General features: G+C 61.3%; 1 protein-coding gene across 2 annotated transcripts; it reads right to left on the bottom strand.

Moving 5' to 3' along the window:
* Positions 1–916: 916 nt before the first annotated feature.
* Positions 917–11,991, bottom strand: SLC4A11 (solute carrier family 4 member 11). Of its 2 annotated transcripts, none has more exons than XM_076010981.1 (20): positions 11,787–11,991; positions 10,012–10,056; positions 7,396–7,548; positions 7,225–7,274; positions 6,739–6,964; positions 6,572–6,653; positions 6,219–6,342; positions 4,344–4,559; positions 4,167–4,260; positions 3,935–4,060; positions 3,743–3,856; positions 3,526–3,658; positions 3,215–3,288; positions 2,718–2,985; positions 2,542–2,648; positions 2,292–2,460; positions 2,040–2,213; positions 1,755–1,950; positions 1,500–1,669; positions 917–1,344 (listed from the first exon to the last, which is right to left on the bottom strand). In XM_076010981.1, exons 2-20 carry the CDS (start codon positions 10,040–10,042, stop codon positions 1,275–1,277), a joined length of 2,577 nt encoding a protein of 858 aa, XP_075867096.1. In that variant the 5' UTR covers positions 10,043–10,056; positions 11,787–11,991; the 3' UTR covers positions 917–1,274. The 2 variants fall into 2 exon arrangements, with proteins under 2 accessions (XP_075867096.1, XP_012610280.2); XM_012754826.2 differs by lacking the exon at positions 11,787–11,991 and adding an exon at positions 11,520–11,719.
* Positions 11,992–13,570: the final 1,579 nt, after the last annotated feature.

Here is a 13,570-nt window from a genome sequence, read left to right as displayed (position 1 = left end):
GGGTTTGAGCACCTCCTGCCACTCACTCATTCCTGTTTGGGGCTCCCTCTTCTGATCCCCGCCTTTGCCTCTTTGCTACTGGGGCTGCTTTTTCTTGCTGGTTTGCAGGAACTCTGCATATTTTATATGAGTCCTTTCCAGTCTTAGGTGTAGCCAATCTCTTCTCTCAGGCTGCTACCTTAGTCCATGGGGCATTGTCAAGCCAGAGTCCTGGAAGGTGATGTGCCGGGCTATCTACCACTGCTGCTGCTCGCAGGTATGCACAGGGCATCCCACCCAGCCCCAGGTCCGCATTCCCTGCTTCCCAGACCCCCACACATCCTGCCATCTACAGTTCCACTTCCTTCCACCCACCTCAGCACACTGTCCCTGCCCTGGTGAGGGTGGTGCACCTGTAACACCTAGGATCCACGGAGCAGATGGGATAGTTCAGAACTGCTGCTCTGACGACCCCCAGCCTGTACCCAGTCCCCTCGGCACCTTTCAAGCAGCTTCCACCTGAGTCACTGCGCCCCTTGCTGTCAGCCCTGCTGGTCCCTCCACACCAGACTGCTCTCTGCCACAGCACCTCAGCGGCCCAGGCCCTCTCTTCTGGGCCCTTGCACATGCTGTTCCCAGAACATTGTCCCTACAGGTCCTGGAAATGGCCACACAAAGGCTTCCTGGAGCTTCCACGTTTCACGCTGGACCAACGTCCACTGTGCAGGGTGGGAGGTCACAGCCCACAGGCAGCCCTCAACAAATACCCATCCATAAGAAAAAAGAAAAAAAAAAAAAAACGAAAACGAAAAAATAAATAAATAAATAAATAAATAAACAAATACCCGTCCTTTTCACTCCACTTCCCCAGGGAGGCTTTCCCCTCCCCAGTGTGGGGCTGGCGTGGCGGTAGCAGGGACAGAGGTGGCACAGAGAAGCATAGAAACAAGAGCTTTATTCTCTAATGTGCACACAGTGAGTTCCTTACACAATCAAGGAAATGGTTTCTCTTTCAGGCATTGACTCTTTTATCAAAAGAAAATCCATCCTGCTTAGTCTGACCCTGGGCAGTAGCTGCCCTGAGCAATGTTCATGGCCCAAAGCTAAAGGAAAATAGTGAGAGGGGTGGGCACACACCACTGGACCCCCACAAGGCCCAGACGGCTAGGCCTGAGTCAGCTGGGCGAGGGTACAGCACAGCAACCACCCAGAGCCCACCTCCCCAGGCAGCCCCAGAGCCAGCCTGGAGCATGGGGGGGGGGGGGCCAGCGGATGGGGTGTGCCCACACCTGCCATCATGGCCCGTGCTCAGCATCCATGACGTCCAAGTATTTGGCTTCAATGATTCTGGGCAGCAGGAGGTAGCTGGGGGAGGAGAGGAAGGAGGGATGGGAAGATGAACACAGGGACAGAGAAGGTACTGGTGCCCCCCAGCCCACCCAGAGGGCCTCGCTGGGCCCCTCCTGCCCACTGCCTGCCCCCAGCCCACCCACTCTCCGGCCTGAGGCTGCGCCCCATACCGGATGGGGATCATGGCAATCATGATGAGGGGGAAGATCATCTTCATGTAGGGCAGGGAGCTCATGCCGAAAGCGCAGAGCAGCAGCAGCTGCAGGACCTGCAGGCCTGTGAAGTAGTGGATCTTCCTCTGGGGCACCCTCCGGATGTAGTGCGTCGGGGGGTACGCAGTCTGCGGGTGGGCGGCAGGAACCAGGTGTGGGCAGGCAAAGGATGAATCCCCACTGCAGCCCTCCCTTCTAGGGCCAGGCGCTCACCTGCTCCTTGAGCAGCAGGGCCACACGCTGGAACAGCTGGTTGTCATCCAGGGAGGTGAGCGCGATGTAGAGAAAGAGGCCGTAGAGCACAGGCTTGGGGATCCACTGCAGCGGGGTGGGCAGCAGCAGCAGGGAAAGGCCCACCAGGATGCTGGCGCCCAGCGAGGTCAGCCGCGTCTCCTTCACGTTCACGATCCTGCGGTGTCCCAGGGCCAAGCCTCACCTCTGGAACCTCGTGCACAGGGTCATATCCCTCCCGGGTCTCAAGGGGCCCCTCACACTCACGTCTCATAAATGTGCCCGTTCTCCACGCGCTCCTCCACTAAAGCTAGCGCCCGCACGTGCAATGGGGAGTGGGGGTAGGCAGCATGGATCCAGGGCAGCCCAAACAGGGACAGCCCCGTGTTGATGATGGCCAGGAGCAGAAGGTCCCAATGGTAGGCAGTGCCCTTCACCAGCCTGCAACAGGCGGGCACATGGGCACTGAGCCCCCTCGCCCCCAGAGGGTTGGGCCCCCGCCCTTGCCAGCCCCCATACCTGTTCTCTGGGGCATTAACCAAGGCGGCTACCAGGTTCTGCTCGATGAAGAAGAGCATAGAGAGCAGGAAACCAAGGCCCATGGTGCTGCTGATGGCCGGCAGGGACAGCGAGTGGATCTGTGCCATCTCAAACAGGCTCTCACTGGGGTTGTAGCGGAACTTGCTCACTGCAGCAGAGGACAGGCCCCTGCTACACCTGCAGCACCCAGAAAGCAGCCCCACGCCACCCTCCCCCAGTTGCAACTCACTCTCAATTTCCCGGAAGCCATAGGAGCTGATGAGGGAGAAGGCGAGCACTGAGATGGGCAGGGCGCAGTCGGACAGGACCTCTCGGACGCGGGGGTGCAGGTAGGGGCTGCGGACAGGCAGATGTCAGTGTGGCCTGTGGGCTGTGTGGCCCTCCCCTCAGCCCTAGCCCCCTCACCTCTTCTTGAATTGGTAGAGGGTGTAGCCCAGCCAGAGCGTGCCCAGCATGATGAGGAGGCTGAGCACAGCGGTTGCCCGGCCCGAGTGCACAGCTCCTAGGCTGCCCGCCGTGCCCAGCTCTGTAGGGCTGGCATTGAGGCTGGTGTTGAGGGCGGTGTGGAGGCTGGCGTTGAGGCTGGTGCCGAGGCCCTCCAGGCTCGCCAGGGATGAAGCCCTCTTTGTGTGGTAGTCGTCTACACGATGCCCATAGTAGTACTTCCAGAAAACTGTGAACAGGGCCCACAGGCCTCAGCCATTTGGGCTCTGCTTCCTGCTGCAGCCCCATCATCCTCCAGTAGGTGGGGCTGCTGCTGTCTGCCAGCCGCGACTCCCGGTGCACCTCTGCCAGGGGAGCACCCTCAGCATGCCCTTCCTGTCAGCCCAGCCAGCCCAGAGCCCAGAGCCCCCATCCCAACCTAGCTCAGCCTACAGCAGGTGCTGCTGCTGCGCACTCACTTTTAGCCATGCCCTTGACAGCATCTAGCACGAACGTGATGGAAATGAAGAGGGCGATGATCTCCTCCGTGGACCTGCCAGGAGGTGATGGGCCTTGTAAGAGGGGGTGTGGGGGGGCAGCCAGAGGCATCCCAGAGGCTCTGCATGGCCCCCATCTCCTCCTGCCACTAAGAGGACCTGGGCCCCAGGCCTTGCCCAGTGAGCCCACCCCAGTCCTCGGGGGCAGCGATATGGTGGGGTAGGCACGCCTCCGCCCTAGGGTCGTAGAGCCTCAGAGGCTGACATGAGGCCCTCAGGGAAGGACCAGTCACCTCTTGAAGAGACTCATGAGCAGGCTGAGGTTGAAGAAGGCATAAAGTGCGAGGAAGAAACTGTTCCACAGGCCGGTCCACGCGTAGAAGGAGTTGAAGTCCAGGCCGTAGTCATCACAGATGACTCGAATCACTGCAGGCAGGGGGCAGGGTGGGGTCAGGGCCCAGCCGGGACCAGGGACCTTAGGCACCATCTCCCGCCTCGACCCCACCGCACCCTGGATGTAGAGGGCCAAGGGCGCGGTTGTCAGCAGGATCACCAGCGGCTGCCCGGAGAAAAGCGCGTACAGGAGGCCTCCGATGCTCTGCCCAGCGATGGTCTTCTGCACATCTGCGGGGCGAGCGGGTCAGGGGGGCACCACGGCCCCAGGCCCTGCCCGGCACATCCCGCCCACCGCCGGCCCCTCACCGATGGCCCCATCTGTGTTCTCATCATTGAGAGACCCAAAAGCAATGGTGGGCAGGAGGCAGGCGAAGTAGAGGAACAGGGTGGTGGTGATGTGCTTGCCCAAGGCCTTGTTTTTCCCGATAATGCCTAGGAATGGGGGCAGGACAGAGGGTGTGTTGGGGATGCAGGATGGGTACACACATGGGCCTGTGGCCTGAGAAGCCACGCTCTGCATGGGCCACTGGGCACCTACCATCAGTGAAGTCCAGTGGGTAAAGAGGGAACCTGCGTGCGATGTCCTCCCGGATGCCCTTCCCAAAAGGGACAAAGTCCTTGCACTTCAGGGGCTGGGGGAAAGGACAGAGTGCCTGTTGGCCCTGTCTGGCCCATATCCCCTCCTGCCCGGCCCATGTCCCCTCCTGCCCAGTACCTGTGGGTGTCTGTGGCCATGGAAGGAGACCATGCTGTGCTCTTTCATTCTCGTCACTGGACACTGGCTGGCCATGGTGAGCAGCTGTCTCTGATGCACCAAGGCCTCCTTGAATTCTTCCTCCGTGCGGGTCTCCAGGAGCTTCTGGCGGAAGGCGATGTCCGAGAACATGGTGGCAAATGTGCGTGCCACCTCCATTGCGGTCTTGGTGCTTTTCTGGGGGTGGAGGATGTCAGAGTCACGTCCACAGCCCCCTGGGGAGCAGGGGAAGCCCTGCCCTGCCAAGCACAGGCAAGGTGTTCCCAGGCAGGTGGCAGTGCTCTCCGCACGAACTGGCAGCAGGTGTCGTTCCCAGTTCAGGCATCAGTGTGCCCTACCACAATTTCCAACAAGTCAGTGGATCACCAGAACCACCGTCAATCTATATTTTTCTTATGTACTCATGATTTCTCATAACCTCAGATATTAATCTTGTCCTAAGCAACAAAAATCTGTGTAATCATGGACAGTGAAATCACAATAGACTAAGGCATTTACCCAGCTATGTTTCGCCAGTGGTGTTTGTACTGGCCACTGGTTTATTTGACCTTCAGAGGGGGGATCCAGGCCCATTAGGCCCTCTCCCTCTTGCCTGGCCAAGGTCAGGACTGACCATGAACCATGAACTCAGTGTCCAGTCCCCAAGGCAACCTGCTCATCTTCCCAGCCTAGGTCCCCTGCTCTTGGCTATGGTCCTGGGGCTCTGTGAGTACCATGCTTCAGAACAGGAGGTGCACGGTGTCGGGCCAGCTGACCTGCCTGAGGCAGCAGTCTAGCAACTCGGCTTTAGGACACCGCTGCTTCTGCTGTTCTGGCCACCCTGCTAGGGGTCACTCCTTCTGACCTGTGAGCTGCCCTTCCTCCCTCACCAGCATGGGAACATGTGGGGAGTTTCACAGCAAGTCTATGAGATCCCTGAGAGGGACATTCCCCTCAGCAGCCCCTCTGCCCAGGGAAGCCAGAGGAGGGAGGCCTGCACCAGAGGCAGAGGCAGAATTGTCAAGAAGCTAACAGCAGGCCGGGCGCTGTGGCTCACGCCTGTAATCCTAGCTCTTGGGAGGCCGAGGCGGGCGGATTGCTCAAGGTCAGGAGTTCAAAACCAGCCTGAGCAAGAGCGAGACCCCGTCTCTACTATAAATAGAAAGAAATTAATTGGCCAACTGATATATATATAAAAAAAAATTAGCCGGGCATGGTGGCACATGCCTGTAGTCCCAGCTACTCGGGAGGCTGAGGCAGAAGGATCACTCAAGCCCAGGAGTTTGAGGTTGCTGTGAGCTAGGCTGACGCCACGGCACTCACTCTAGCCTGGACAACAAAGTGAGACTCTGTCTCAAAAAAAAAAAAAAAAAAAAAAAAGAAGCTAACAGCAGCTTAAGCATTAAGGCCCTTTCGAGGCCATGGGAGGGGCCCTAGCAATCTTCTATGCAGGAGTATCCTTCAAAGAAGACTCCCCAAATTGAATCAACTGCAGCCCCCACAAAAGCAGGGGACCCCTGCCCAGCAGCTGTATGGTCCAGGACGGATAATGGATCCTTGGCCAGTAAATCATAAAGTCAGCCAACTAGAAGGGTTAGGGTGGGGGGCAGCCCAAAGAAAGGCCCCTGTGTTTGAATAAGAATAATTGTAAAAAGCATTTCTTTTCAGTCACGAAGGAAATGCAGCCTCCTGGGCAACCTGGGAGCAAACCGGGACATGGCGAGGACCTAGCAAGAACAGGCAGAGGGGAAGGGGAGGGCCAGAGTCCAGGACTAGGGCCTCCCCTGACGCACAGAAGACAGGGGACCTGGGACCCTCTTCCCCAGAAAGGGGTGCCACCCTGAGATCTCTACTCACCATCTTGGGTGGGGCCAGCACCAGGATGACGAACCGAACCTCACAGGAATTTTCCCCCCAGTTCTGCGGGCGAACCAGGCGGCTGATGCACACGTGCCGCTTCTGCAGGGCCTTCACGGTACAGCTGGCAGGGAGGGGAGGGCACACAGTCCACACTTGCCACCTGGGAAGTGGGGGCTCTGCCCGCCCGGGACCCCTGGTGACTGCTGTTAAGGCAGACAGAGACCAAAAGGGATGGAGCGCTCCAACCCTCCCCTCCCGACATGCGCCAGAGCAGCGGCACTCGTAGGGGGCAGCCTCTGCAGGGACGGGGGACGCCCTGCTCCAATGTGACAAGTGGCCTGGCAACTCACATGATGCAGAGCCACGACTGCTGGTATCGCACCCCTGTGACCGTGGCAGTGACTCCCTGGATGGTATCTGACAGCAGGTGAACTGAGGACAGAGCGGAGGAGGGGGCAGGTCAGCTGGCCACCTCCTGACCTCCCATGACCTCCCCGCCAGGCAGGGGGCACCGTACCTTTCCCCTGCATGGGGGCGTCGGTAAAGAGCATGGCCATGAGCAGGTCCAGGTTGCAGTCGGGCTCGGTGTTGTTGGGGTCCTGAGCGAAGTGGCGCAGCATGGTTCGCAGCACGTTATCCAGCGAGGTGGCCGTCTCGTTCAGGACGATGCTGGCCTGCGCCAGGAAGCCATCTAGGTCCCGGTGCGCGCGGATCTCTTCCTTGAAGTTCTTTAACTTCAGGTACTGAGGGACCCCAGGCACAGAACCACAAAGGCCCATGACTGAGACCACTGTCACTGCCTGGCCCACCCCTCCGTGGGGGTTCCCAGCTGCCCCTGCCCACTGGGACCAGGACCAGCAGCCCAGCCTCAGGCCACTTTGAGATCCTTGTTGGGGTGCTCTTGGAGGCATGGGGACAGGGAAACAGCACGAGGAATCTAAGGGACGCAGCCACCTTGGCCCAGCCAGGGGCCTCGGGACCGTGCTGCAGGCCGGCCGCTCACCTTGCGGGAGGTGTGTAGGAGCACGCAGCCACCCAGTGCCGCCTCGCTCTCTGCGGAGGAAAGGGGACGGCTCAGGTGCCACCCCAGCTCTTCAGGCCTCTCTTGCTAGAGTGAGGCCCTACAGGCCCGGCCCCTGCCCTCCCCACCCTGTCCCTGCTGCAGCCCCCATACCAGCCTGGGAGGGCTGCATCTCCAGGTTGACATTGACAAAAAAGCGGATGCTCTCGCCAGACACGATGGAGGAGTTGACGGTGTCAAAAACCTCATCCCCCAGGCTTTCATCACGGGCTTCGAAGGTGTCATCTGTGTCACTCTTGTAGTAGTCTAGAGACCCAAAAAGCCACCAAGAGAGACCCCCAAGAGGGCCTGACTATTAGTGCTGCACACCAGAAGGAGGGGCTCCAAGCCCAAGGAGTGGGGGGTCCCTGGACTGTCCCCCTCGGCCCACTCTCCAGTGAACAGTGGGAGAGGCCCCCCAAGACCAGGCAGGAGCCTCAGGCCAGGCAGGCAGAGTACCTAGTCCCGCCCCAGCCCCAGGCAGAGTACCCCCACCCGGTGACTTTCTCCAACATTCTTTGGCAGTGGGAACTGGGGCCCTGCATTGCTTCAGCTTGAAAAAATTATTTCTACCCCCGAAACTTTGGGCCAAACATGGGGTGTAATGATACAGACAGGCCTGTCCTGTCCCTGCCCTCCCAGCACCCCCAAATTAGGGGACTCAAGGGAAGGCAGAGCCACTACAGTACCTAGACGGCCACCCTCCCCTGCTGCCCTGTTGGCACAGGGTCTCAGAGCTCATCAGAGTCCAGACATCAGACAGGACCCAGGGAGCAGAAGAGCCAGAGCAACAGCCAGGGACGGGTTTCCGAGGAGGCCTCATCCCGCCCTGCCCCATCATGCCCCTCCCCCATGGTGGCCAGGCTGTGTCATGGCACCCCTGGGATGTGGGACCTCAGGGCATGGTGCCCACCCCTGCTCCCCATTCTTGGTCTGCCCCTCAGCTCCTGCAGCCGCCCCACAGCACAGCCTCCTGCATGTAGGAGTTTCGGCTATAGACACAGGCCCCTCCCTTCCCTGAGCCCCGCCGTGCTCCCTGCAGCCTGCAGGATCGCAGTCTGAGCCAGCCGTGCCACCCGTGTCCTGATCGCCAGCTCGTGTCTTCCCAGCCGAGGGCTTCCCTCCCCGGAGGGCCTTGTTCGAGGCTCACTTGGAACCTTTTGCTCTGGGAAGTCCTCCTAGGGCCCTGTCTCACTCTGGGCCTAGATGACCCCTCATCTTGATTGTTCTGTGGGTTCCCCACTTATAGCTGCTCCCAGGAAAGGGGCTCTTGACCCCACTAATGTCTGATAAACACCTGTGCAGGGCCAGCGACGGGTCAGCAGCACGCCTCCACCTGCCAGCAGTGACTCACCCTGAGTCACTTCCACTCCTGCCCGCCAGTTTCCTTGGTACATTCCAGGCCCTGTCTGTACCCCCAATGTCCTGAGCTCAGCCTGGGCCCCTCCCATGTCAAAGACCCCAGGGACTGGTGATCTCCAGAGCCCAGGGAAGAACCATTAGGTCAAAAGATGTCTTCACTGCTTTTGTCACGGAGCTCATGACAAGCTCCCTCCTCATTCCAGGGCTGCCTTGTTTAAACCACCTGGTTCCCCTAGCCCCAATGTGCCCCCACGTCCGATCTGCCCCCTCACCAGCATCCACTGTCCCCCCACCCTGACCTCTACTTTTCTCAGCCGCAGCTCTCCCCTAGTTAAGGACCTCCCTAGCTGATGCTAGAGGTGAGGTCCCTAGAGGGCTCCTGCCATGCCATGTGCCCATGCCCCATCCCACAGCCCAGCTACATACCTAACCAGCCCACCAGCAGCCTGGCACAGAGTCCCCAGGCCCTGGGTGGGAGCACGTCACCACCATGTCTATGCACTGTCCCACTCAACAACCCTCTGACAGGGCAGCTCATGGGCCGGGCACAGGCAAGGCAGCACGGAGCCTGGAGACATGGGGAGGACAGCTAGACTGGTACAAGCAGGGACAACTGAAGCACAGAGAGATTACATTTCTTTTTTTTTTTTTTTTTTTTTTGAGACAGAGTCTCACTCTGTTGCCCAGGCTAGAGTGCCGTGGCTGCAGCCTAGCTCACAGCAACCTCAAACTCCTGGGCAAACTCCAGAAGCAATCCTTCTGCCTCAGCCTCCAGAGTAGCTGGAACTACAGGCATGTGCCACCATGCCTGGCTAATTTTTTCTTTATATTTTTAGTTGGCCAATTAATTTCTTTCTATTTTTGGTAGAGACAGGGTCTCACTCTTGCTCAGGCTGGTTTCAAACTCCTGACCTTGAGTGATCTACCAGCCTTGGCCCCCCAGAGTGCTAGGATTACAGGTGTGAGCCACTGCGCCTGGCAGAGAGGTTACATTTCTTAAAGGGACAATGATAGCCCCTGCCTCCAGGGCTGGGCAAAGACTAAGGGTTAAGGAGCATACACAGTGCTTGGCCTGAGGCTAGTCAGGCAACAGAGCAGGCATGAGAGCAAACCAGGGGAGGACACTAGAGGGTGCACCTGCACTCCCAGGATCACAGGGCCACCAGGGGCCTGCCAGTGTCCACCCTCCAGCTGCCTGCTCTCCTCACCACAACTTAGGCAGTGGGATCCTAAGACATTCCAGCACCAGCAGCAGACCACAGACAGGTGGCCAAAGCCATGGGGACACAGGTGGGTGGGCTAGGTCCCCTAGAGGCTTCCAACTAACTAGTTCTCTGTACACACGCACCCTCACTGAGCAATACTCACTTGAATCCTCAAAGTATCCATTCTGTGACATGGTGGAAACGTCTTCTGCAAGGGAAGCCAAAGAATTGTCACCAGCCTCATGGACCAGCCCTGGGCAATCTCCAGTGCTCACCTGCACCCTACCCCACACCAACCCTGCCCTTCCTTCTTAGCCTTCCCAGGGACGCACCCAGGCCATTCTGGGGAGAAAGAGGGGGCAGGGGACACTCCTAGGAAGGGGACCCCACGAGGAGGCAGGGGAAGCCAGACTTAATGTAAGAAATTAAGCCTATCTGCCAGGCAGCCCAGGTGGGCAAGGGGCAAGGAGGAGAGACATTCTTGGGATGTTTTCCCCACCAAGTTGGGAACAGTACCATGTTCTTTAAATCTTCACTTTTCTAACTGAATGTAACCCAGGCCCGGGCGGGAGGGGGGAGGCCTCCCCACCTGGCTCTTCTGCCAAGCCCAGCACCTGCGCCCAGGTGCTGGGCCGGCGCCCTCCTCTTTGCATGTTGCTCCTATGTCTCTCAGCCTCATCCCGGGGGGCCATTACTTGCGCAGTTCCCCCTACCCGACCGCGTGCCCAGGTCACAGGGGGCGACCCGGCAATGGCCTCCTCCCTTGGGCCCTGGCCTGGCCGCCTGGAGGCGGAGCCATTGGTCCATAAGGGAGGCAAAGCGCGGGTGGGGGAGCGTGAGGCACACATGGGTGGGGGCGGCTGCGCGCCCTCCCCGGGCCCAGCCGGGCCCGGGCCCGGGATGATCCGGGCTGTTTGTGCCTCACCGTGCGAGGAAGGAAGGGACAGGAGGGGCCGCGTGCACGAGAGGAAAGAGCCTCCAGACTGAGAGACTCAGGGGGTCGGGGGCAGGATGTGGAAGTACGCGTGGGGTGGGAGCCGGGGCTGCATCCAGAGCGCGGGCGGGGCAGTAAGGCTGGCGCCCAAGGCTGCAGGATGGACGGCCGACAGGGGCACAAGGGTTTGGAAGGGTGGGGATGGTGCACACTCCGGGCCCCATGTGCGGTAAATGGTGGCACAAACCCGGCGCCTGGCCGGGACCCCGAAGAGCAGGCGGGCTCGCCGCAGCGCGGGCGGGAAGGTGCCCGGGCAGGGCGTAAGACGAGACTTACGAGGCGGCAGCGCGGCCGGCTCAGAACCCCACAGCGCCGCCCTGCCCACTCCCGAGCCCCGCGCCCCTCCACCGGCAGCATCACTAGTTCAAAAGCTGTTAAGAAGTTCAAGCCGGCGACAGCACAGCGTTAACTAACTCAAGCGCGCAGCGCCCAGAGCCGTCCCGGCCTCCCCGAGCACCCGAGCTCCCGCGGCCGCACTCGCACCCGGCCCCTTCTCCCTGCCGGGAAGCCCCCACACAGCCGTCTCGGCCCCCGCCCGGCCCGCGCAGGCCCGCGGCATCCGCGTTCTCTCCGGTGCCCCCGACGACTCCGCGTCCCCGCCCTGCGCGCCTCGGCCGCGGAGACCCGGGCGGCCTTCCCGCCGCGCCCCCGCCGCGCCCGCGGGTTCAGGCACCCACCGCACGGCTGCAGATGGAACAAGCGCCTGGTGGCCGTGGCCATGGCCCGGGCGATTGGCCGCCGGACGGCTTCCACACGCACTCACCCCCGGCTCCTCACCCGCGCCCGGGGACCCCAAACTTGGCGTCTCGGGCGGGCCAGCAGCGGGAGCCGGCGACACACCTCCGCGCCGCGACTGGGTCCTAATGCCGCTCACACGCCCCGCCCCGGCGCAGGAGGCAGTGCCGCCAAGGGCGGGGTCCGATCCGCCCGACCCGCGTCCTCACCCGCGGGAGGGCTGCTCAAGCCGGGGCGCGCTGCTCCCGGGCGCCCGCGGCTACTTGACTAGACCGCGTACACCCGGCTCCGTCGGGCCGGTGTGCGCCGGACCAAGCGTCGCGGGGTTATGGGCTGGGCGGGGCTGGGAAGCTTCTGGGAAGAGCCTCGATGGGCCCACGGACCCACGGAGCTTGTGTGACTGCGGCGAGTCCCGGAGGGCTGCCCCGGCGTCCGCTTTAAGTGCGCGGCCGGCCCCTGCCTCCTCCCTTCGGCGGGGGCCTTCCGCAGAGCCACGCCCGCTGGCTGCCCCGCCTCCTCCGTTCACCCTGGTGGCTCCGCCGGTAAACCCAGTCCCTCCTTCTCCTCCTCCTCCTCCAGGAAGCGCGCCCAGACTAACTAGACGGGCGGGCGCGCATTCACTGGGCTACGCCCTGGCGCGCGGAGCCGGCCGCTCTCCGGCCTTGGCCACGTCGGGTTTGCTCGCTACGCGCCTCGAAGCTTCTCTCCTGGCTTCGTCGCGCCGTCGGCCTTCTCTTAGGTGAAGGTCGTGGCTCTCGGCTTCTTTCCTTCCCAAAATGGCCCCGGCGCCCCGTCTCCCTTCCTGAATAGGCGGGAGCCCAGCCTGGGGACGCGCCTTTTCCGGCGCCTCGTCTCCTGCGAGCGCCGTGTGTCTGCGTGTGCGCGCGCGTGTGTGCACGTGTAGGGGGCGGTGGTGCGCGGGCGGGCGCGCGCGCTGCGATGGGGTCTGGCAAATGCAGCCTGTGCGATGAACCCCGGCCTGACCCTCCATGGCCTCCCAAGAAACGATTCCATAGCCTTCGGGCCTCGGAATGGCCCAGGAACACACCCCTGCAAAGTGCTAACCTCCCAACCCCCTTCACACTATGGCCTCAGGCGCCTGCCCCTCACCCCCGCTGGGACGTGGTCCTTGGCTTCCGTTCTTCCTTCCAGTTCTGCTCCCCGCCACGGAGGAAGGAGGAAAGCCGGTGGCGGCGGCGGGGCAGCCAGCGGACAAGCCCACCTCAGCCTAGAGCAGCCCCCAGGGGCTCCTGGCGAAGGAGGAGCATGGACATGGACGGGGTGAGCAAGGCTGACCCAGTCTCCCTCCCAGCAAGATAAGAGCAGATGAGGAGCAAAGCCATGGAGTACCCCTCTTGGATGGACAGTCTGAGGGGACAGCCCTGAGCACACCGCCTTCCCACGAATCCAGGAGGCACTGGGGAAGACACCTGTTCCATGACCTGCCCCAGTAGACTGACAACAGACTCAGGGCTGGGGTGAGACAGTGGGTCGCCATGGGCACCACTTTGGGCCTTGTCTAGACGCCCTCTAGCTAGAGCTCCAGTCAAGGCACAGGCTCCCTGTGTCCTGGGTAGGGGATGGCCGCTTGGAGGGAGCTGAAAAACAGACAGGCTGACATTGCCCCGGAACAAGGCCAGACAGGCTGGCCAGCGGCTGGACTCCTCCTGAAAAGCCACCCTGTTCACCGCAGCCTCTCCTATCTGGGAATGCCTGGCCTTCTGCATCTGCCTCCCAGCAGCTCCCAGCACCGGGTCCTTCCAGCCCACGGGTTCCAGGAAAGCACCCTGGATTGGAGGGGCAGCCTCCCACTCCGCTTGCCACAGCTGCTGTCTGAGAACCTCACCCCTCAGCTTACTGAGGACAGAGGAGCCACAGCCAAGTCTCCCCAGTCACCTGTGGCCCTCTTCTCCCTGGCTGTCTCTGCCCCTGCTGCCTCTGGACTGACCCTCTATCAGAGGCTGTTTCCTTTCCACCTCCAACCTGTGTCGTG

Source organism: Microcebus murinus, chromosome 16 (assembly GCF_040939455.1).
Source record: "Microcebus murinus isolate Inina chromosome 16, M.murinus_Inina_mat1.0, whole genome shotgun sequence".
Taxonomy (NCBI): domain Eukaryota; kingdom Metazoa; phylum Chordata; class Mammalia; order Primates; family Cheirogaleidae; genus Microcebus; species Microcebus murinus.
Note: the sequence above shows the minus strand (reverse complement) of the source record. Positions and strands in the feature narration are given on the sequence as shown.